Source organism: Balaenoptera physalus (genome assembly GCF_965194825.1).
Source record: "Balaenoptera physalus genome assembly, chromosome: 6".
In the NCBI taxonomy this organism is placed as follows: Eukaryota; Metazoa; Chordata; class Mammalia; order Artiodactyla; family Balaenopteridae; genus Balaenoptera; species Balaenoptera physalus.
The window spans coordinates 100,259,985-100,285,766 of NC_138885.1; the positions used below are offsets into that span (position 1 = coordinate 100,259,985).

The following is a 25,782-nucleotide window of genomic DNA, read 5'->3' on the forward strand; positions in this document are numbered from 1 at the left end:
CTCATTAAATCTACTGATGAGAAAACTGACCTTTTAAAGACAGTAACTTGTTCAATACTACACAGCTAGTAAATGGTTGAATTTGGTTTTCAGCCCACTGATAAGTTCACAACCTATCCTCTAAATGTCTTCTCTGTATTTATTTAGAAGAAATAGTATTAGGGAACTGTTCTGTAGAATCACTTGGAGAATAGTATCCCTGTCATTTAAAAACTATTACAAAATGGTGGAAACATTTGGAGAATAGCATCTCTGTCATTTAAAATCCATTACAAAGGTGTTGGAAATTGCTACTACTAACACATTATAGTTGATTTCACCACTTATTTTCTAAGTATTTAATAATAATTGCCCCACTTCAAATGTGACTGTTTTGTATGACACTTAAACAGTGTTTTTTGCCTACAGTGAAAGTGTTTATTATAATTAAAGCCATTGTGTCCCACACCGTTTGGATTCATGAAGCATTAACATCCTTTGAAATACATGCTAGGAACACTTTGAAATCACTAAAACTCTTTTTCACCTTAACGCATGTAAAGTATGCAAATGAACTAGCAAAGAAGATGTTTAAGAGTAATCTCCAGAGAAGAGAATTTAACTCCAAATACCTGGAGTTGGAATTGGGCATCAGCAATTACCCCAGGGATGTTGACCCAACACAAAGGCACCGAGTGCTTCCCAAAGGCACACCTTGAATTATGCTTGTATGTGTTGCTATGGAAGCAAAATGACATTTTCTTACATAAATCCACATCTTTGAGCCACTGTACTCTGCCTTTTAAAATGTATCTGTATACAAATTGCTTTTTATGTTCTGAGCCAATTCTGTTTTGACTTTTTACCTTTACTTAATGCTCATAAGCATACAGCATTATATTATTTGGTAATGAACATAACGGATACTCTGATAATCTGGGACATAGGGTCTATTTTAGCTCTACATAGCAATAGCTAAAAGGCATAGCAATTAGCAGAACAATCAGTTTGCCTCCTCCCATTTGCCTATCATCTCCTTAACTGCGCACAGGAATATTCTAGCATTTTGTACAGCTATTGAAAAGATTTGAAAGAAAGTGCTATGCAGGAAGTTCATTCAGCCCAAGAGGAGGGAAAGACATTGTCATTGAAGAGTTGACAAGATAGATAAGAACATAGTGTCATAGAGTAACTCATAAATATTTTTTAAATCATTTTAGTAATTTAGATTTAATCTTTTCTATTTCAGAACTAATAAGAAACACAAACAAAAATTTGTCATTTTTGATGACTAGAACATAATTTATTACAATAAAAATTGATCATATCTATTGAACAGCAGCATTAAGAGCTTCTTAATACTTGTGTTTTTTTCTCATTCTCCAGATATAACACAGAACCTTCCTCCTTTACTTTTTCAAAACTTAAAGCCATTTTCTAGGGGTGTAGAAATAACTCTTACTTTTACACAAATGTTTCTTTTAGTAAATATTGTTATGCACATCCAGATTATTGCTTTAACTCAGTCTTCATGAAGTGAAAAATACCTCAGCACACTTGGATATATTCTGAATCAAATTCATACCATTAAAAAAAAATATGTTGAGCTCCTGCTGTGTTCAGGCCCCATAAAAGACACCAGTGTTAGGTAGAGCAGCAAATAATACAGAGATGATCCCTCTCCCCAAAAGACCTGAGCTATTTAAAAGTGATGACGTGATGGAGAATACATCTGAGGAAGAAATAAGTTTCTGAAGAGATTTTTCAGGACATAGTGACTGACTCAAACCAACATCAAAACCTTACCATAAACAAATGTTATACCAGGAATCTGCAAAAAGACAAGTTGAATGTGATTGTATTATCCTGGTCTTGAAATGTCATATTTGTGGAAAGCAATAAAAATCACTAATTTATCACTTTACTCTTCTCAGATCCCATTTCATATTGCCAGTTGAATAGTCTACCCATGTCTTGCCCTTCTACTAAAAGACCAAAAGGACACAGGGCAACTTTGCCTTGATACGTGAAAACTGTTCACTGAGAGAGGAAGTAAAATTATTCTGGTTATCCAGGAGACAGAGTCTAGACCAATGGGTAGATTTACTTTGTCTGCAGACTACAATTATCTCAGAAGCGCTCTTGAGCTCACTCCTTGTAAATATTTAAGCAAAGATTAATTGTCTCCTTTCTCAGGAAGAACTTTCTGCACTGATGATGAATTACATCAGATGACTCTACGATCCCTTTTACTTCATTGATTTTAAAATTAATGAGTTTTATCTTTATCCTCTACAAAATTTCCAGAAGATTCATTGATTTTACAAAGTTACATACTCAGTAGTAAAAAATAAAAATCATGCCCTTCTATAAAATATTTTAAAAAGTGAAAGAATTTGTATAATAAATGTAAACAATGTAAATCAGTGTTCTATTATTGGAATCAATGTATTATTTTAGACAAAAGATTTTTAGAGTTAAGAGAAAGTTCAACAAATATTAAGAAGCTAAATATCATATCTGGCTTAGCATTTAGTATCATCTGGGTAAATGAACCTCAATGTCCTTACTGTTAAATTAGACATAATAAGAGCTGCCTCTACTGCGTGTGTGTATGTTTGGTTATCAAATGTTCGGTATTCACAAAAGTGCTTTGAAATCTGTTAAGGTGTATACTGATTTATATCATTATTCTTTCAAAAAAGCATTTGAAATGGCATTTAACCCCACATTAAAAAAATAATGTGAGAAACATAGCATAGGAAAATGAGGGGAAATGAGTTAAATGATAAAATGAGGTTAACATCAAGTTGAGGCAAAGAAATACACCTCACAATATCTTTATTATTAATAGACAGTGAAGGATTATTGATTTGACTCCAAACTGCAAACTAGTAATGAAAGTATGGGAGAAAACAGAATCTGGTACAAGATTCACTGTGAGCATATTGCTACAACACCCTACTTTTCTAAGGAAAGGAATTGTTTTGTTTTGTTTTTTCTAATAAGAGCTAAGATATATTTCCTTATAAAGGAAATATTTGCAAACACAATCAGGTACAAGAGTCACTGTGAATAAATTTTTATAACATCCCACTTTTCTAAGGAGAGAACTAGATTTTTTTTTTTATTTAGAGTTAAATAATTTTCTATGCAGGCCAAAAGCATGTGATCTAAATATACAATTTTATGTTGTGTATCCACCTGGATCTCGGAATAAACTTACTACACAAAAGAACGAGTGGTCTGCATGTCATTCAAGGACTCTTCAGTAAATATGAGCCCACAAAGAACGTTAAGTGCAGACTCTTTTTCCAACTAAAGGCAGATCCATATGCCTAAATGATCACACAAGAAGAAAATACTTTTGACACATTCATAATGAGAATTAAGAATAAATCAGGAAAACCCAAGTATTATCTTCACATTGATAGAATCAAAAGAATGTCACCAGTTTATGGGCCTAAAAATAGGAGGTTCTCACCTTTTCGAGCATTGTTGTAATTCATAAATATTCTAAATCCTTTAGAAATTTAATGAATTATGAGTTCTAACAATGGATGGGAAGAGGGGTGTCTCCAGGAGAACTTTCTGACACTGTGGTTTGGGTTCTGTTTTGTTTGTTAATATAGGGTCAGAGCCAATTCGCAGAGCAGGAAAAAGTGGCACTTCAACACCCACTACCCCCGGATCAACCGCCATCACTCCTGGCACCCCACCAAGCTATTCTTCACGCACACCAGGCACTCCTGGAACCCCTAGCTACCCCAGGACCCCTCACACACCAGGAACCCCCAAGTCTGCCATCTTGGTGCCCAGTGAGAAGAAAGTTGCCATTATACGTACGCCTCCAAAATCTCCTGCTACTCCCAAGCAACTTCGGCTTATCAACCAACCACTGCCAGACCTGAAGAATGTCAAATCCAAAATTGGATCAACAGACAACATAAAATACCAGCCTAAAGGGGGGCAGGTAAGAATCACAGGAACACACGTATTTGCTGCCAAAGTAAAATCCCGTTACTTATTATGTTGCCATCCTCATATTATAGGCTAACGGTTCTTAAAACAAAAGGGAGATGGAGGTTTTAAAGCATTACAGGTTATGATTTATTGCTGAGAGTATGGATCTTATCTGAGAAAGGTACCTTATGAAATATGATGGAAATCATATGGCATGTCCATTCCTTGTGGTTATTACTAGATAAAAATTGATTTAACCATGTAAGAGAATCTTCTAGTTGACTACCTAACAGATCTTTTCTAAATGTATCTCTGTTGCCTTGTGGATTTTAACTTAAGAGATTAAAGTTACATTTCTGATATGAATTTGAGTGATCTATTTTAGATCCTGACTGTGAGTTCCTTTGACCATCTTTTAGTAATTCCACTTTTATCTCCTTCCTTCTCCCCAGGGATTTCCTATGACATCTTCTACCATTTTCCCATGTTCATTCCAAATCAGAGCATGGTTCCCCAAGTTTCTTCTCTGGCTGCTATTGCCTAAACATTGCAAAGGGCAAATATTCATGTTGATAATTAATAGACAGTTCTGTATGGTTCTATTGGAAAATCTATTTCAGATTAATTGTATTGAATAGGGTTCTTAGTAAAATTCTACCTACTAACTCTTAACTTCAGCTTCAGAGCAAACATTCACATTTTTTTCCAACCAGAGGGCTTTGAGTTCTACCTTAACCTGAACCTTGCTTTTACACTATGTGTTTGGACAAAGCAATTAGCCTGGAAGGAGATAATACAAATATCATTTAATATTTCCCTTGTGATATTGATATACCCATAGTTTGACTTTTATTGTCAATGAAGAGATAAAACACCCATCCGTTAGTGAAAGAAGAGAGAAAGAAAGCAATAATTTCCTTTATACATTAGCAAACTTGTAATGCCCTTTCAATATACTAAAAAAGCTTTTCTTTTTAACCTCAATATTATTTTCTTCCACTTTTTTTCTTATCTCTTATATTCCCTGCCACTGATTTCTGGTATCCCTCTCTCATGCCAAAGAAAATGTATTTTCAGCAGGTTTAGAAGAAATGTCTTGCCAAAACGTGAGGCTGTCGAAGACTCCTAACTCAGTGTTGAAACAAAAATTTAATATTGCTTCTTCCCTTAGCAACAGACTTCTTTGCTTTCTCATTGTGATTCTGTTCAAGAAAGTCCAAAGAGTTAAGCAAAAATCAACCAAAGAAGGGACAAAGGACTCAGTATGCCATTTTCAGAACAACTATAACATTCTATAATAATATAGTCACAGAAAGATGCTTTTTCATAGAAAAATGTTATTAAAATATGAGCTAGAAGAAACCGTTTTTAAGCATAAAACAAAAATAGTTCTACCAAGTTTAAGCCTGTAATTCGAAAAATCTCATACTCTTGCCTTTATCATAGTTTTGCACATCCCAGAGAAGGAAATATTTTGAGCCTTTTGGAAATATCCAAATGTCATATTATTTTTATATTTATACATAAATAATTGAAAAGAGTAAGTTGAATAAAATAAATTTAGTACCAATTTGCAAGTTTATTATTTTAGCTCTTTTGAGCTACCCCCTAAAATAGAGTAATTATCATGTGTATTTAAAATCAATTCTCTTTTTATAAATATCCCAGTGTCCTGGTATTCTCCTTAACTAAATGCGAGGTTTACTTGCTTATCTTCTGGAAAATACTGATACTTAAAAGAACCTGTTTCTTCTTAGAATCACAAGGGAATATTAAGTACCTCAAAGATATTTTATTGAAACTAAAAAAAATCTAATAAAAAGGGAATAATTATTGATATAATTTGACAATAAATGATTTTATTCAAAGGACTTTTCAAGACAGACAAAAAGTTGTTTTGGCCTCAGCTTTGCTAGAACCATTAAGTTAAACGAAGCCCAAAATATGAAGACTTATTTATTTTCTCTTTCTACTTCATTATGATATCTGGCTCTGAATATTTCTATGTCTAATTTTAATTGACTTCTACTATATTTGTTAATTGATAAAATTGATATAAAGATGTCTCACTCGTTTGAGCTGAACTAATGCTGCCCTAGAGATTATGGTAATTAAGGGTTAGTAAAGACATATGACGCAAAAAAATTACAGAAGGAACAAAAATAGCCTCAAATCATCATGTCATTTGAAGAAAATCTCTTGTTCCATGAGGCAAGTAGTAACCTGATGCAAAATTATCCTATTGCATCTTCAGATGACTTGGAAAAAATCTACAACAGTGGAGATATAAAGTGACTTTTGTTGGAGAAGCAGGAGGTATTTCCTCTCCAGGATAAGAAATAGATGGAGGGAACATACTTGCCTTCTATTTTGTGATAGATGGCATCAATGCATTTAAATTGGAAAGGAAAATGAGTTGGGAAATTGAGATGCACTACAGTTGAACTGTTTTTGTAGGAAAAGTATTTCACTCAACACTTTAACACTATCCCCCTAAAAGCCTCCTTATAGTATATGATCTTCTCAAATACAAGGAGTGAGGAAAGGGTCTTTTTCTGTACATGTTAAACTAGGAATTTTGATTGGGTTTTAAAGGTTCAACTTTATAAAATGACTAAGAGAATTTTTATGTTAAAGCTTCTTAGAAATTGTCAAGATGATATGCTAAAGACCCTTGTTATCTGACAGAGAATCCATAAATGCACCCTGTTGGGGAAATTGAAGCCAGTGGCATGTTGTCCCCAGTAGTAATTGCATATACTAGGATATTTGAATGGACAGTGACCAACCCAGAATCACTGAAGAGGACCAAGACAATATTGATACCTTCTGTAGGAGCCCAGTTTTGTAACAGACATATGTCATCTATAGTTATTGAGAAAAAAAGTCACACAACTCTTATTGGTGAAGATGGGAGTAAATTGGTAGTTGTAACCTTAATTTAATTAATTCAAACCATCTGCACAGACTCTATTGTCATAATATTCAGAGTGGTTTAATTGTATGTAAATAATTTAATTTTAGAAGCTGTATTATTGTTGTTTTAAAATTTGTGCAATCACTAATATTAGGGAGAGGAAATGTATAATGAAAGATATAGTGTCTTAGGAATTCAACAACTTTCCAAGCTGGGAAGCTTTATTATTTGCCCCAGTTTGAACATTTATTGCTCTTCCATATGTATAAGTTTTGTGCTTATGGCTATTATTTCTTCTGTTGAAGTCCAATTTTCTATTGGCAAAGAGGCTTAGCTCAGGGCTCAGTTCAGTGAGGCAAAATCAATGCCTAATGGAATAGATAAGCTAGCTGAAGATATGAGGAGCTTTACAAAAAGCAATAAAGTTAATCTTTTCAGCTAAAATATAAATTCATTCTACTGTAAAAAACATATGCAATCTCAGATTCACTATAGATAGTAAGCTTGGTTGATTTAACTCAAGGCATAGGTAAAGCTATCTTATTAAGTGTATTTATTTAAAACTGTCAATGTACCTAGCTCCCTAATCTACATTAAATCTAAAGCTAAATTTTAGAATAAATAGTGTTAGCTTTTTAAGGACTTGGCTGCTTGATTTAAACAAAGATAAGAAAATAAACAATTTCTCTAAATGTGTGGCATAAAAAATTTAAGCAACAACTCAATGAATGGTACTTTTTCTATCTGTGGATCAGATTTTTTTTATAGGCACTTTGATTTATATGGAATACTCCTACATGTTTTGACAGGTTTCTTGTTTTTTCTCCCTCAGCTTTATGAAGATCAGTATACAAAGCACCTTGTGATAGTTGAAAGTTACTAATGAGGTGGTTTCACAAATCAGAACTAAGAGTTTTCTTTTCATCTCCCTTTCCTTCATTCCATATCCTGGCCATCTTTAAGTGCTAATGATTTTGTGCTCCAAACAGCACTTATTCTACCCATTTCTTTCAGTCCACTCTCCACCACCCTAGCACAGGATATGTTATTTCTTGTTGATATCACTGCAATAGTTGTTAACTAGTCTCCCTTCATCTGTTCTTTTCTCTTTTTTTTTTAAATTTTTATTTTATATTGGAGTGTAGTTGATTTACAATGTTGTCTTAGTAGCAGGTGTACAGCAAAGTGATTCAGTTATACATATACATATATCCATTATTTTCAGATTCTTTTCCCATATAGGTTATTACAGAATATTGAGTAGAATACTTCTGTTCTTTTCTCTATCTGATATACTCTCGATACTGTAGCCAGGGCTTCTCACCATATTTATACATTCCGTTGTATAATTGATTATTTAATGTCTATCTTGTCTCACCTACTAGACCATAAGCTCCATAAAATCAGGGATGAGGTCTATTTTGTCCTCAGGGTTCAGTATATGGTAGGCATTTGGCATATTTGTTGAGTGAAAGTTGAATGAATGTAGTATACTATATGCATCGAGAGATGCATTCTTTCTAGTGACTTGTTGAATGAGTGTGACTGCCTAAAGCTCTTACAGTTATTACCCAAAGAAACACCCCACACTGGGACCACAGTGAATTTTGGCTGAGAGAATATTGGATCAGAATGTAAGAGCTGAGCTCTTGGTCCAGCTTTTTTGCTAAATTATTGTGTGACCTTAGATACTGACCTCTCTAGTCCTCGACTTTTTTTTTTTATAGTTTATTATTATTTTTTTAATTATTTATTTATTTATTTTTGGCTGCGTTGGGTCTTCGTTGCTGTGCACGGGCTTTCTCTAGTTGCAGTGCACAGGCTTTTCATTGCGGTGGCTTCTCCTGTTGTGGAGCACGGGCTCTAGGCGCACGGGCTTCAGTAGTTGTGGCTCGCGGACTCTAGAGCACACGCAGGCTCAGTAGTTGTGGTGCACGGGCTTAGTTGCACCGCGGCATGTGGGATCTTCCCAGACCAGGGCTCGAACCCGTGTCCCCTGCATTGGCAGGCAGATTCTTAACCACTGCACCACCAGGGAAGCCCTCGACTTTCTTATTTGTAGGATAGACGCAACAAAATAATACTTATTTCTGTATATAGCACCACCTCATTTAAATAGACTATGTGGATACTTTAAGCTCTCAGATCCATGGTTCTACAGTGTTTTTGCATTGCAGCTCATCAAAAAACATTCATTTAGGTACTCTAATAGACTCCATAAATATTTGTGCCACAAAGGGCAAGCTGAAGTTGAGTGAAAAAGCAGTGTTTCTGAAATAGGAGTGTAATTGAGGAAGGGGGAGCAATGGGAAAGAGGAAGGAGAGAATGAAATGTGTGAAATGGAGAGTGGAATCTTTTATATATTTTCTTATAAAGTTTTAGGCATTATCCTGAGACTTTTTTGGCCTTTCACATGCTAACTTGAATGAGTTGCTTTCAATTTTATATTCAAATGAAAAAATGGAATTAATTCTGGAGGCAACTGATAAGTTATAGTAAAACAGGATTTTTTTCTCATTATATAAAATTATGATGGTCACCACTGTGAACGTCTACTGAGTGCTATTAATATATCGGCAAATTTACAAATTATAAATTTTATAAAAAAAGAGAAAGACAAGCTTATTTAGATCTTTTTTCTCATTTGTATATTTATTTATTCTTTCATCATTTACAGAGACTATGCTGGGCACTATACGATAAAAGGGGAATAGATGACAATAACATCCACTGGCCTCTACAATCTAGGCAGAAAAAAAGTGTTTGTTTGTTTGTTTGTTTTTTCTTGTCCTCCCCTAGTGCCCTGCCTTTATTTAATTTTAAGTTTTTTCCAAGCCATTCTTTCCATCTCCTTAGGCCTCCAAATAAATGCTAAATAAGAAGTGTAATAAAATACCCCATTAACTGTAAAATACAACCCAGCATGAAGAAAAACTGTTCACCAAAATACATTACAAGGCATATTTTTGCTATCAAATTCATCATTATCTCAAAATGAAAGCTCCTTGAGATCAGGGACCCTGTCTTTATGCAATAGAATTTTATAACTGTAATTCAAGTATCTTTTCTAATGAAGGTAATGAAAAGTTATCGAGCTAAGCTTCATAAATATTAATTATTAAAAACTATGGAAAAATTCTTACTTTGGGTTTACAAAGTTGCGGCCTGTAGAGTCTCTTTTTGTTTGCTGTTCATTTACAAACCAAGCAAGGACATGGGAACAGCACTGAATCTCAGGTTGTTTTCAAACAACTGAACAGACTCTCAAAAAGTTACTTTCTTACCAACTTGGTCCAGTATTCCTTAAAATATCTTAAAATTTTAAACTAAAGAAAAAAATGTAATGTCAAGATTTTGGCATATGAGCTTGATAAAGCTCATTATCTGTTAATTCTCATGAGTCACAATGACTGCTATATTCATAACTTTCCTTCCAGTGCCTATGGACAGACCACTTAAAATATTTAACAGTGGTTCTAATGGCTAAACTCAATGTCTGTTTCACCAAAAAGTTCTTTCCAAATTTTTCAGCATTATGCATTCACCCCAAGGTTTCTCAACAAGGTTTTACCTTCTGTGCTTTTTGACAGTCTGCACAGGAAAATTGGGCTGATGCCTGAATAGGCCCTCTTCCATATTCTTTTCCTTAGAGATCTGTGGAATTGTATGTTTTGACATAAACTATTATTTCTATTTAAATGTGTATTGAAATATACTTGTTGTTTATATTTATATACTTAGTTTTGAAGAAGTTATTGATCAGTGTTGGTAGAGTTAATTAAAATTCAGAATGGACTATAATGTTTGTATACCTGTATGCATTTTGACCAGAGCACAGGGTTGTTAACAGATGAATGTTTGAAAAACATCATCTGTTCCAGAGAACTTTCAATCTTCAGGAATATATGATATAATAATATTTTTGTTTTAATATATGATACCTCTGGACTCTATAGAGGCTAGATAAATAGTTTTCATTAAAATTGAATGCTATGGAATAGGAAATACTTTTGGGAAAGACAGAAAAATGTTTTTATAATACAAGTATAAAGAAAAGCTTCGTAAGCATTCCTGAGAAATGATGCAAACCCAAAGGAAAAGCTTAATCCCCTATAATGTTGAAGGGAAGTCAGTTGAGTGTCACCGTCCACTACCTTTCAAAAAGAATTTCTTTCTAAGACAACCTTGGATGGAGAAAGAAAGAAATTTCTTGTAATTGAGGTTCATACCGAGAAGATACCTGAAGGACCTAGTACCAGATTGTAAAGGAGCTGAGAACAGAATCCAAACTTTTGGACTCCCAATTACTTTCCATATCTTGCTATCTTGAGCTGACATGGGAATATTTTTACTTAAATAAACAGCAGCAGAGAGTGTCAAAAAAAATAAAGTTTCTGTTGCTCAAGAAATCCAAGTTGACACTGTGATTAATGCCTCTGGTTTATAAACTGTTTTACTAAAAACTGTGTTAGGATTGTATTTTCTTTCATTTTTCATGTTTCATATTTCCAACTAATCTCTAGTAAGAGAGATCTTTTCCTGTCTACAGGCATAGCCTGCATTTTGTATTCCTGCCCTTTCTTAGAGTAACCCCATATTGGGGGGGGAAACAAAAAGCTCATTTCTCTAAAGGAACAATTAAACTTATATGCAGAGAGAGTACAGTGGCAGATAGCTTCAATTGAACCATTATGGTAAAATTCAACTAGAGTCACATCAAGAATATCCAGAAAGTAACTATTCTGTTCTTTCCTAGCATTGTAGAGGAATACATAGAATTAATTTAAATTAAAATTAAATAACTCTGATTAATTATTCAATTACATTAACCTATTCTTTATAACTCTTCATGCTTATAAGATCCTTATATGAATGAAAAATCAGTGGTGTGTGCATACAAGTAATCAATGTATGCCCATGAGAGTAAAATCCTTTTTTGCCAGCCTCCCACTTGGAGGGACTCATTTGGCTGAGCCTTGAAGGATGATCTGTTCCAGACTAAACTTGGAAAGAGGGCATTCTGTCAAGAGATAATAACATGAAGAAAGCATGGGGGTGAACCTGAAAATGTAACAAGGCCCTTAATATGGACCAGAATACAGTCTGGATGAAATGTAAAGTATTAAGAGAGGACTCAAAAGTCAGAATTGCTACAAACCCTGGTTGCCTGGCTAAAAGTTTTGTTGCATTTAATAGGAAATAGGGAGTTTGGTAGAATTTTGAATAAGGCAGAGTTTTAGGAGGATGATCCAGTTGATTGATACAATAATACGTTTCACTTCCGCTATGAAGTATGCAGAAGGAAAGGTTGTCATATTCTTTGCATTAATAGAGCAAGTAAAAATTTTGATTGAAAGAAATTAACAAAGATTAAAGTGTGATTTAGAGTTAATGTTGGATAATGATTATTCAAATAATTTTTCCTTCATATCATTTAAATAGAAAATTAGTTCATTTGTAAAACAGAAGTTCATTATATTTTTTCTAGGCAGTCTCTAAGATGTTAAAATAATTTTTCTTGACATAAGCTTTAGGAAAACAAAGTCCAATGAAAATTTCTTCCCAAAGAAAGTAGTTTTTATTTCAATCTATCCACAGAGAACAGAAAGTTAAACTCAACTCTCTGATAAAAAAAACTAATCTGAAATAAAGCCTTATCCTTCACAGCAGTCATCTATTTTTCTATTTTATGGGATGGTTTCTGAGGACTGCCAGTATTTGTGGAATTAACTCTCTAAGGTGTTATTTGCCAATGATCCTAGAGATATTTGGCATGAAATATTTTGTAATTTTGCTAAGGCATAAATGTGAGTCACATGGCTCAGATACAAGTTGTCAAGCTAGAGTGTAAAACTTACTGAACATCAAACATTCATTGCCCAGAGTGGTTTTATTTCTGTCCACTCAACCATTAAGCAAAATGAATGTCGTACTTTGCCTCATTTTAGACAAAAGCGATATACTATGAAGTTTTTGCAATTATGGAAATATGTAAAGAATGTGCTATTAATGCATGTCAAATTGAGCAAACATGGGTTAATATAGTCTACCATCAAAAAAGGCCAGCTAGTTTTTTCACTAGAAAATCTATGATTCTCAGGAAAATCAACTTTGAAGTTGGCCTTGAAGTTTTAGAATTTAAGATTTGAATCATCTCTAAATAATGCAGGCAATGTGTCCCCTTTGGGTTTGAATCATTTGTTTTGGAAATCATAAAAATTGTCAGACAATTAATTAAAAGTTAGAGTCAAACAAATTTATGTAACTGAATTTGGAATTTCCATTTTTGCAACAAATGAGTCAGATTTAACATTTGGCTTTTGATCGCTTGGTAATGAGTCACTTGATTGGTACTCTTATGATCTCTAAATTAAAATTTGTAAATGAAATATGAGACTCTGTATATCCCCAAGGATTAGAAAAATGGCTTAGATGAATTCTATTTCATTGCCAAAATAAATAGATCCTTATGGAGAATAATTTAAAGTATTATTATTAGAAATAACAAATCAAAATTATTTGCTTTCTAAAAATAACTTACCTGTGAGGTTTGAAATGTAGTGGCCCTTACTAACTTCATTATCTGCATCTACAATTTATGTGAAACTCTTACAGTGCAACTACACGTATGGTTAGATATAGACTCTGTGATAGCCCCCCTTTTTTTAATAGGAATTTTTATTATGCCCTAAAGAGTGACCCAATCATCATGTCTTCTGAATTCAGATTTTGACGAGAGGCCCTTCCCTTGGGCTGCCGATGAGAGCTGTCGATGATACTTCCCTGTAAGGAACAAGCTGTCTTGTCAATGTTAGGCAGATGCTGCAATTTAAGCTTTGTCTAGTTAAAAATAGTCAGGATTCAACGTGCTTTTGAATTTTTTACTCTTTTTTGCGAATACCAAGAGATGTGATACCATTCTTAGAGACAGCTGTATATCTAGGGTAATTTTATTAAGCTTTTTTTTTTCATATGTAAAAGGATAAATTGTCCCCTAAAGCACTAAATACGTGATTTCTCTTTAGCTATTGGGGGGTAGTTGTAGCCAAAGTAAAATAAAACAAACAAAAATAAACCTTTCTTTCCATTCTTACATTGCTTGTTGGCCCTCCAAAACATGCACAATTCAAAAACACATGAAAGAAGCTACAAGAGTTATTACTTTGCACATTACATTTCACCAGAGTAATATCTTTCCAGATCTGGATTTGCTATTATCTGGATTTGCTATTGCCTTCAAGGTGAGTACTGGACTTCCTGAAAATAGAAATAGAACACCTAACCTCAAACCTGTTGGGCCCAACCAAGGCCTGGACTACCTGTTCACGACTCAGTACAAGTCAGCTAACTAATGGTCCTTGGTTTTCTCCCCTCTAAAAATGTAAATAATGCTTTCACACCAAATCCAAGAATAACGGCTATTTATGAGCAGTTGTCAGAGAGAGAGGCCTTTCAAAAGGCTACCAAGCCAAACCAGCGAGGGAATCATAAATCCTTTCAGCAGAGAAGGCCCAGAGCCTCCTTGTTGACCGTCTTGGGAAACCAGGGCTTCTTCCCCTGGATGAATGAGAACCCTCACCTGTAGCATTCAGCCAGACCAATGTGAACCTCACGTGTTCTACGTGGACCAATCGTAGTCAAGTCAAGCGTACCAGGTGATTCACAATTGTGATGGGTAACACCGTAGGGATTGGGGGGGGAGGGGGCACTGGTGTATCCTTCAGGATCCTGGGCTGAACTACACTACTGGACCTTCCACAGAGTGGACCTGAGTCCCAGCGTCGCCCACAATATCAGAAGCCTCCTCCTCACAGAAAATTCAAGTTTTATTTTTCTTTTCCTATATTGTTTCCAGATTATAGCAGCCTACAGCTGGGATATCTAAGGCTCTCAAGCATTTGGCCCTTGGGGGTGCAGGAGAAAAGGGGCTCATATTCATATGATAGATCTGCTCTTCAGTTTCAGTGTTAGTTTTTTCTCTTCAATGATTACGTAGCTGGAAGGGAGTTTGGAGCCTCTTTGGTGCTACCCATTTCTGGTTCCCTATACCCAGCATAATGAAAGAAAAATGCACAGTGAAGTTACTTCCAATTCCTTTTAGGTTAGGATTTTAAACAAGAAGATTGATTTTAGCAAGGTTCAGTCCAGATGTGGTTCCAAGGATAACATCAAACATTCTGCTGGGGGCGGAAATGTAAGTAGAAGCTTCTGTTAGGAGCCGTCCTGATTGTGTGGAGCCATCTGCACAGCAGGCACTGCGTCTCCTTTCCTGCGTCCCTCCCAACACGCTCCCCCCTTCTTGTTGCTGCTCCACACGTCCCCCTGGTTTGGGAGCTTGTCAGCCTTGCAGTTTTGGTGATGGGCTTCCCATCCTTCCCTCTAAGATCACTGGTGAATTTCTTGCTTTTTCAATGGGGTACACCATGGTTTTCAGGGAGATGGAAAACCCACTTCACTTGCCAATTTGTTTGCTGGCCTTTGGCTTCAAGGTATTTTCTCATGCTGTCTCTACTCCCCTGCAAAAGTCAGCTGTGCACACACTTTTCTAGCTCCATTTAAGTTACTCTTGAGGCAAAGACTGATGTACTTGAAAGTACCCAAACTGTATAACGTCAATACTTTGTGCTTCATTATTCATAAGAGTTGGGATATCATTTGGAATAACACAAAACTGGTGAAGCATGGCTCGTCTGTAATTCAATGAAAAGATTCAAGTCCCAGTATACTCTGTCTTGATGGGATTTTTTCCTGTCTCTTAAATTGAGTGAAAATAATATCCTATGAGAGGCAGGGAAAGATGAATCCATGTTTCTCAAATGTAGTTGAGGAAGAGTTGAAACAGGCAAACTCAAGCTAAAGAAAGCATGGTTCTTTGTAAAATTAGAATAACAAAAAAGGCGAACTGGGTGACTCTCTATACTACAGATCCTGTCATCTAAACTTCAGATTCTGGCCATCTGTGACCCAAGTAATTTATAGATTATCAAATCCGGAATTCTCACCTGTCTAATAACTCTTGGTTCCTTGCTCCTCAACTGGGCAGAGATGGAGTCAGACAGTGAAAGGAGAGACAAACAAGTGCCTTCTAGCAGGAGCTGTCACCTGATGTTCAAAGTAGCTGCACTGGGCGTGAAAATACGCCATGTGGGAGGACCACAGCAAGGTTTTCTGGGCTCTTTCCAGAGTGCAGGGCTAAGCCTCAGGCTCAGCATTTACACTGACAAGGTTGCCCTCCTTCCTGTTGCCCTGACTGTAAGCACACACCACGTGGTACTCTCACAGAAGCAATCTTGGTCCTAGTAAATAATTTGAGGGTATCAGAGGGTAGACCCAGCTGCCCTCTACTACGGGTGCTGCCTGTCAAAACACCTACATGGAAAAGGATAAATTGAGGTAACTAATGATCTCTAAAGTAAGTAGGGGAGCTTCCAACCTCCAAAACAGTAGTCTTCCGCTAGAGAAGAATCACTTGTTCAAATGTGCAGATTCCCTGACGCCATTTCCAGTGTTCAATTAAGTAATTCCCATGTATTTCTGATGCAAATGGACCAGGAACCACACTTGGAGAGCACTGTTTCAAATATTGGGAGATGAAATAATTTCAATAAGACACAAAGAAGAAAAAATGCTGTCATTTTATATTGATAATTTGGTGTGCAATAAAAATTCCATTTAGCCAAGGCATGACGATCGTATTTTAGAAAAGCATGTTTAGAGCTTTCTTCTTCTTGTTATCTTAAAGCAGTGTTGGGCTTCTTGTTTCTATGAGCAAAGTTGGTCACTTTTATGTAAAAATCACTTTTTAAAGAATGATTTCTCTCTTCACTTGGCTCTTTGCTTATGGAAAGGTTTGACACGATGTGGCTTCATTCTCTGGGTGGAAGCTTGCCTTATGAATCCAGGTGTTTCTATCCCCTTGTGGCATGATCTGTTTTCTGCTAATAAAATCTTCTATTCTAGGATTTTCCTTCACTTTGGTTTTTCTTTCCAACCAAACATATGGGAGGATCTATGGAAAATTGTGCTTTCCCATTTGTGTGTATATGTTGTTGTATGTTGTGAGTTTGGATATGTTTCTAGATTTGATGTATGATCTTGGGGTTGTTTATGTCTAAACTATTTTAAGCACATTTTATGTGGTTCACACAGGTACAGATTGTCACCAAGAAGATAGACCTAAGCCACGTGACATCCAAATGCGGCTCTCTGAAAAACATCCGCCACAGGCCAGGTAAATCAGTACTTTTTAGTAGTCTGAGAGATATTAGATTGGATTCAAGAAATTGACAAGCAAAATTTGTGTTGCTGTGAATGAAATATCTAATTGGAAGGACTTTTCCAAATCCTGATACTTCATGCTTTTATTAATAGAAATTTAAATTAGAAATTTCAAGGCATCTTCACTTGGACAAGTAAACTTAGTTACCACAAACAGGCCACGTATCATAGGACATGTTAAAAATTAAAAGGTACATGGGGAGGGTGGGAGGGAGGGAGATGCAAGAGGGAAGAGATATGAGAACATATGTATATGTATAACTGATTCACTTTGTTATAAAGCAGAAACTAACACACCATTGTAAAGCAATTATACTTCAATAAAGATGTTTAAAAAAAAAAATTAAAAGGTACAAAAAAAAGAGAAAAAGTCACAAAAATAAAATAAAATAAATAAATAAAAATTAAAAGGTACATAAGATGGGTTTATCTCTATGTACTCAACATGCATGTTGGAGCTCGTTGGAAATATATAGTCTATAAAATACATTGGGCCATGTATTTATACATAATACATGCACTGAAAGAAGCATTTCCAAAGATTTTTCAAGAAATTGTTTTTCTACATTATGTGAAAAAAGGATTATGCTTAAGCAAAGCTGAAGAAATTAACTTTTCTGCTGAATTTCTCAGATCCACGTCAATAAGTATTGTGAATCCTCAGAATGCAATGTTTCCCCCAACTTATTTGACCATGGACTTCTTGTTTTTCTAGAATATCTCATAAGACTGATGCTCTAAGGTAGAACTTCTACTCATCTTGCTGGGGATTTTTCCCTCTTTAATTCCCTCTAATGTATTATGAGTCATTTTTTCTGAGTATCATGTATTATGTTTTTGCTAAGTTCCACCTCCATGCATATGTAAATAATGGACAACTGTCAAATTTGTAAATTTTCTTGAGAACATTTTGACACAATTTATATATACCATTGACAGACAAGAGGAAGCAATTGGTTTTAACCGTCTATGCTTGGCATCTTAATTAAACCAGGTAATAGGTTATTCCCATTAATCATTGTCTCAAATGTTATCAAAACAAGGTATAAGAACAATTGAGCCCAGTGAGATTTCTGACCAGGAGATTATTAAGAAGAATTTATTAGTTGAAAAACAAAGGTAGATAGGATACGTTTCAAAATAGATAAATGAATTGGAAGCATATCTAGAAATCGGGCTTCGCTTTGGCAAAGGGTGTTCATAAGGCAAGTCAAGGAGTTAGAAACTACGAGTAAGGAATCTCCATTCCTGGTTTCAGAATTGCTACCCTGGAATTAGCTCTCTGTCATTTAGGAAACAGCAGGGATATGTTCCCATGTGGGTATCTTCACAACCCCCCATCTATTACTTAAGTCTACAGACATTTAGTTGACTTTGTACTGTGTCAACAGTATGATGGAAGTATTTGGCTACACTGCCTACTTTCTTCCAGAATACAAAAGACAATATTGGAGTCTTTCATTCCAGACAGTAAGTATACATTTAGTTAAATTCACCTGGGGTCTAGATGCACAGAAAAATCTTATATAGATAAGAAAATATTCTGTGTATGTTTTACTGGTCATAAAAGGCTATTGTCATGGACTCCCACCTTTTTCTAAATCTAGCTCTTACTTCGTAATAAATGAACCAGATGACTAAGTTCATAAAGATGTATTAACACAATGATCCTTGACAACAGCAAGCTTTTCACAAAGTTACTTTGGATTGTGGAATATCTAAGGAGAAAATAAAGGAAACAATTTGACACCTGGAGCCACAAATTGAAATATCCGGTCTTGTCGACTTCACTTTGGGGCATATGAAGCTTGATGGGGATTATAGTCTTCTGCAGTTACTGCTTCTGATGGGGCCAGAATTTTTCAGAACCAAAGGCAGAGATGTCTCAATTCAAATGGGCTTCTCTAAGAGTTACGTAAAAATACCTAGTAGGACTTCAACAGAAATAGACTTCTCAATCTTCCTTTTCTGAATATATTTTGGATCAATGTTACATTGTTATTTTTTTTTCTCTCTCTCTCAAAATACAGTTCAAAAAAATTTTAACAAGGTTTTATATATACACAATATATAACATAAAAGAAAACTTGAAAAGGCAATTTCTATCAGAGGCCACCAAAAAATAGAAAAGTAAGATCCTAAGAAAGCTGATCTCATGTAGCTGAAAGCTCAACATCTTCTAGACTCTAACCAATATAATTATGTTTTATGAATCACACTAATCCTGTAACAACCAACAAGTGAGACCCATGGGGCCAAGTAAAATGTTGGAAGGATAGCACTCCTGCAGTTATGCATCTTTTGAGGGAAGGACAACTACATGTCTTCTGTAAGCATGAGTTAAATAACATCATGCACATCCTAAGCCTTCAGGAGGAGAATGAATGAATCTTCAAAATTTAATCCAGTAACACCATACAATTTCAAGAGGCCCCTGGCCAGGTAATTGGGTGTTAATATAAATGTCCAGGTATCACATGAGAAAAACACCACAGGCCTAAGAGACCTGTAAAGTTTTAACAGACCTTTCTCTCGTCTACAGAGATAAATAAGCATCAAGAGTCCAAAACTGAAAAATCTTTTCCATGTTTCCATAGAGTCCCTCAGGTATTTTTCCCAAATCAAAATCCCCAAGAGAGATGCAATGATAGTAGAGGGTCACATGGCTTACCACTGGCCTTCCAAAAAAATGCATAGAGCCAAAACCAAGTTAATAATGCAAGTCAAAGCTAATCTCTTAGGTGGAGACAGGTAAAGGTGTCTAATCCAGCTTCCTTCCAGGTCAAAGACATCAGCAGACAGGCTCAAGAACAGGCTAAAGGACAACAGATACCTACTCAATGTAGAACTCCTTGCATTCATAAGCCTGAGAAAGGTGTGCAGAAATGGGGAGTGCCACAGAAGGGTGGCTCATGGCACTCTCATCTATCAGCAGATCCTCGAGTTTCAGACTAATTAGCATTTAAGGAAATGGCATGGTCAAAACTCAGTCTCAGTATTATCAGATCAAAGTCAGAGTCACATTCGTCCTATGGCATCTGGAAAAGAATGGGCTCTCCTAAGAGTCTCTTCCTATCACTCCATCTGCTAATTAAAATGGAAGCTCTTAATCAACTTAGCCCCTGACTCCAGTTTCATCAGTCAAGCTATCAATGCTGAAAATTGACAAATGGTATTATTACCCACATGCACTCCATTGCTAGCCTAATAGTTCTTTGAACAAGTGACCTATTACCATTAAGAAAAATAAAGAAGAGCTTCATTGCAATTTAGTTTGCTCCCTTAGAAATAAGAGACTAAATGTGCCAAGTTTGAGAAAGGTTACATAGGATATTTTCATTGTGTCATTTTTAGAGTTTTTATCACATAGATAAGAAAAACCCCTCTGATATTTTAGGTTAGACATGAGTAGAGGAGAAAGGAATTAACATGTAGAGCAATCCACGTAATGGTACAAAAAGTATGTCACTACCGTAGATGGTGTGGGGAAAATGGTATAGACTAGAAATTCTAAAAGATTCCTTTCACATCCATGGTCGGAGGGATAGTAGAGTTCATTAAGTTTGTCGTTTGCCATGGTCTATCTACTATAATCATTTTGGGGAACTAGTCACCACAAATATAAGATTTAATTTTAGCAAGGCATTTAAAAGCCTTTCTCCTCTCCTACGTAGGTGGTGGGCGTGTGAAAATTGAGAGTGTGAAACTGGATTTCAAAGAAAAGGCCCAGGCTAAAGTTGGTTCACTTGACAATGCTCACCACGTACCTGGAGGTGGTAATGTCAAGGTAAGAAACAAGATCGTGAGCCGATCTTGCCTTTTTAAAAAATCCTTCTGAAATACTCTTCATCAAAATGGGTCCCAAATTGAAGGCCCGGACATCTAGAAGTAGGGATGGTAGAGCTGAATAGAAGTGACATGAACATCAGCTCTGGGATATAGAGAAAGAGCTAAGCGACAGTTAAGATGCTTGAGTTAACGAGGACTGATGCTTGTCTTAAACAGATTGACAGCCAAAAGTTGAACTTCAGAGAGCATGCTAAGGCCCGTGTGGACCACGGGGCTGAGATCATTACGCAGTCCCCAGGCAGATCCAGCGTGGCATCCCCCCGACGACTCAGCAACGTCTCCTCTTCTGGAAGCATCAACCTGCTCGAATCCCCCCAGCTTGCCACCCTGGCCGAGGATGTCACTGCCGCACTCGCTAAGCAGGGCTTGTGAATATTTCTCGTTTAGCATTGAAGTAATACTATTTAGGCATGAGCTCTTGGCAGGAGTGGGCTCTGAGCAGGTGTTATATTCATTCTTTACAAACCATAAAAGAAATAATCTCATTCCCAAAATGTAGTAATTGTTACAATTTTATATTAAAAAAAAGAATAGTATATGCAGAAATTGACTTGATTTCCATTTGTAACAGGAAGATACTGGCTTTACATGAGTACAATTGGACAATTATTTTTGCTCTGCTCTGTTTTGCATGGAGTATTATTATTTTAAAAATTGCATTTCTACCTTTCATGTGCCTGAAGGCTATCCACTACATCCTGAAAGGCCTTGTTAAAATCCAAGCTGCTCATTTCACTATTTTGTTGCTGGGTGAAAAGATAAAAAGCTGCCCATTGTAACTTATTACAGGTTAAATTAAATCAAGGAGTCTGATTGCAGGAAGGGAAGAGCATGTAAGAAATAAGTTTTTTTTAAAGCGTTATTTTGTATAAATGGGAAGAAAGATTCAATTAAGTTATTAACATTTGGGACCTGGATAATTATATCAGAGTATAAGTCAATCCAATAAATTATTTAACTAATTAAAAAATAGTTACGAAGCATTTGAGCTGTGGTTGAGGAAGTGGTCTAAAGTGCATCTCTTAGGAAAGAAGCACTTTCATTAGGGTGGACTCGTGTCTGATTAGAACGTTGGTTGATCAGCTAGATTTGTGTACACACTACCAGTTTCACACCCCCTTTCCATCTGTTTGATACAGTATTATAGATATAAATATATATATATATTTCTCTGTGGCCATTTGTGATACTTCCTCATATACTTGAATATTATACTTCCTTATTCACAGCATCTGTGTCTCCTGCACCCTTTGGTGTTGCAGTTTTAAGTATGTGAAAGTAGGTGTTAGCAGGGTTCTTTCCCTATTAAAAAAAAGTTTAAAAAGACAAAAAGTTTTAGCATGAAGTTGCTTTCTGTAACAACTCAAAGCTGTAACCCTGTTTTAGTGCCAGATACAAGTCTCTCCCAAGTCTCTCCCGTGATGCTAGAAAAAATTTGTTTTTCTTTGCTTTCACCAACATGGAGTTTGTGGGGGTGGGTCCAGTTATACATAAAAGGGTTTACAGATTGTTGGTGTAAGATTATGGATTTATCTTATTTTGAATCACAGGATAGTTTGGGTTTTATTCCTGTAATCATTCATGAAACAGACTTCTTAAGATTTCTTTTTCTTTTTTTTTTTTTTCCATTTGCTAAAGTTGAAACTAACAGTGGGATTTGGGGGCATGTTATCCCATTCTTCCAAATAGTACCTGTTTATTAAATTCTCTTATAGAAAATGTTTGACCTCCATACCCAAAGATCCCTTGATCAGAAGGGAAAAATACGGTATTTTGAGAAGCTATAGCTATAAAACATTGGAGATGCAGATATCTAAATCAGGTTTTTCATAACTCCAACATTGTACTCTGTAAAGGAACACTATTATTTATCAGTAGATAATACCATTCTGACTTTAGATACGGTCTAGAAATCACAAACCTATTAATTAATTCACTTTACAAATCATTCATCTTAGATGTATGAATAAGCAATGAAATAGTCAATAGCCTGAATAAGGCAGTGGGTTACCAGGCTAGATGGATGCTTTTTAGTATTTTATCTGTTCTTTTTCTTGCTCAGGGATGGTAGGCTGGATCTGAACAGTTAAAGGCAAATGGTCCAGTAGGCGTTTGATTCCTTTGAGCCAAATCAGTTCTCGAATATAAAGGAGGAAATAGTGAACATGGACTGAGGCAACAAGCTAGTATAGTAGCATCTAAGAAAGAAGCCAAGGGATGCAAAGACAGAGACGCGGGTGCCATTTTGTGACCCGTTGGAAATTACAACCAATGCGACTTCCGTAAAAGAAACTCTAGGAGCAAAAGTGCACCATTCATTCTCAACTAAGAGGTTTTACGTAGGCAAACATTTCTGAAACTATTTATAGATCAGTTATTTTATAGGACAAAGATTTAGAAATGACTGATAGGACTGTGGATGTGTCTGTTTTCTGCCTAATTGTTGCTGTGAGGTTTGATTTGTCCCATCTGGGCATTTTATTCATCAGCTTCCCTTGAAATGCACCAGAAAATAGGAGAAGAAAGAATAGGAGTGTGGAGACTTAACAGTATTTTCTTATGTGTTTGGTAGTGTTAGATAGTGATTAAAGCTGAAGTTAACAGCTGGTTACAACAGTTTTAACCTGTGAAACAAGTATTTTTTTTCAACCTGGTTTAAATTGTTTATAAGCATTAAGAATAAGTAAACATGATCTACATATTAAAATTGTTTCTTACAAATACGTGTCTAAAATAAAGATTATATAAAGTACCAAGTTATTAGATTTGGCATTAAAACAAATGTTTACTTCAAATCACAGCAAAATTATAATGAATAAATGCCCTTGCTTCGTATGGAAATACAATTCTTTATAAAAAGTTAACAAAATGAACCTGATAATTTGTACAAGTAAAAGAAAGAAACACAGGCTAAATGTCTTCTTATGGGGATAAGGGGTGGAACCCATCTTGCCTTTACACTCAAGATTAACGACACAAATTAAGCTTTTTGAACACCACTCTTGTGGGGACATCCATACGCTGATCTAGAAATTAAGGCTTCATAGTTCCAATTCTAGATCTATTAATGCCAGTTTCTCTCTGGCTTTAGCCTTTGAGAACCTGTTTAAGGAAACATAAGTAATCCAGAGCTGTGAAGAGTTAAAAGGCCCACTCACTCTCTCTGGGTCACCTGCAACCAATAATTGGGTACCTTACAATGATGCAGGAGAGATCCGAGTTCATGATGAGTCTCAAAGGCCATGTTCATTTAGGAACCAACTCTCTCTGGATTCTCCTGCTGAGTTCCAGCAGGGTGATGGGCTAAAATCCCACCCACAAGCAAGACACCTGTGTAACACTAACTAGGTATAGCTGAAGAAGGCTGAAGAGAGAACTTGGTTAAATGGAAAAATGTACTGATGGTAGCTGACCTTCTCCACACACTCATATGGTTATAGAGCAGGAAATGGGATCATCAGCCAAAATATAATATCATGTCAATATTATTAAAGAAATAAGCTCAATGTGGTTGATTCTGACATAGCTGCAAGTATAGTATTTTCTCCTATTCTTCATGCCACAGAAAGGAGGAAAATAAACTATTCATGGTCTAAGTGGCCAGAAAAGATAGATCCATGGCTTGGAAAGGCAAATTCTAGACATTCCTTCAAAGACTGATGTGCTAAAATCAGCACTGATGTTTGTTTTCTAACACCTAGGATTTTTAGCCTGGGTATGTAGGTTGAGGCCAAGTCCCTAGCAGGAAAAAGCTTATTTTTAGACTCTTAAAATGTCAATCATGAAGATCTACTTCAACTTTAGCAAAAAGAAAAAAAATCAACAAAAAGTTATACTCTGTATGCTGGGATTCCAAGGTTCCAACATGCCGCTACAAATCTGTGGGGGTTTCTTTCTTCTGATAATTCTAGAGCCTGTTACCATAGAAAGGCATTTCTTCAATGGCTGGTTGTAGTTAGTTCATGTTTTTCAAGCAAAATTTGCAAATGTATTTGTTGCTGTATAGTGATTGTTTTGCAAAATAAAGTTGCTTGTCACCTAACTGATAGTTTCAGATTGTTTCTTCTTCTCTGGAAAAAAACCATAATATATAATATAATATGATCTAATCTAATCTAATCTAATATAAATTGCTCAATCCAACCAAAGAAAAATTATGAAGAGAAGGCATTCAGTTATCTGCTGAATGCCTACTATGTGTCCGGCCCTGTCGCTACTGTATTAGCAGGATGCTATCTGTTGCAAGTGACAGAAACTCGAATTGGCCTAAGCATAAAAACAAATTTATTGGATCAACTATCCAACTAGGCAGGAGTATCTGCCTCAGTCAAGGATGTATCCAGGCACTCAAGAAATGTCATTTAGACTCTTTCTTGAGGCTTCCCTGGTGGCGCAGTGGTTGGGAGTCCGCCTGCCAATGCAGGGGACACGGGTTCGAGTCCTGGTCCGGGAGATCCCACATGCCGCGGAGCAACTGGGCCCCTGCGCCACAACTACTGACCCTGCGCTCTGGAGCCCACGAGCCACAAGCACTGAGCCGGCGTGCTACGACTGCTGAAGCCCGTGCACCTGGAGCCTGTGCTCCGCGGCAGGAGAGGCCACCGCTCCCGGCAGCTGGAGGGGGCCTGCGCGCAGCAATGAAGACCCAGTGCAGCCAAAAATAAATAAATAAATAATTTTTTTTTTAAATTATAAAATAGAAAAGACTTTCTTTCTTCAACTCTGGATCTAGGCTCTCAAAAGATGTCATCAGGAATTTTTCTTTTTCCAAATTTTAGTTCTGCTTCCTCTATGT

At 36.0% G+C, this 25,782-nt stretch overlaps 1 protein-coding gene across 47 annotated transcripts in view; it reads left to right on the top strand.

Moving 5' to 3' along the window:
• MAP2 (microtubule associated protein 2) overlaps positions 1-25,029 on the top strand; it is a 278,235-nt gene extending 253,206 nt beyond the window's left edge. For 24 of the 47 annotated variants that reach the window (XM_082466888.1, XM_082466889.1, XM_082466917.1 and 21 more), the window contains 5 exons: positions 3,612-3,952; positions 14,962-15,054; positions 17,010-17,091; positions 20,813-20,925; positions 21,144-25,029. In XM_082466888.1, coding sequence (XP_082323014.1) covers positions 3,612-3,952; positions 14,962-15,054; positions 17,010-17,091; positions 20,813-20,925; positions 21,144-21,359 — 845 coding nt within the window. In that variant the 3' untranslated portion in view covers positions 21,360-25,029. The remainder of the gene's footprint in view (positions 1-3,611; positions 3,953-14,961; positions 15,055-17,009; positions 17,092-20,812; positions 20,926-21,143) is intronic. The other 23 variants (XM_082466924.1, XM_082466891.1, XM_082466897.1 and 20 more) reach the window with 1 other exon arrangement.
• The last annotated feature ends 753 nt before the right edge of the window (positions 25,030-25,782 follow it).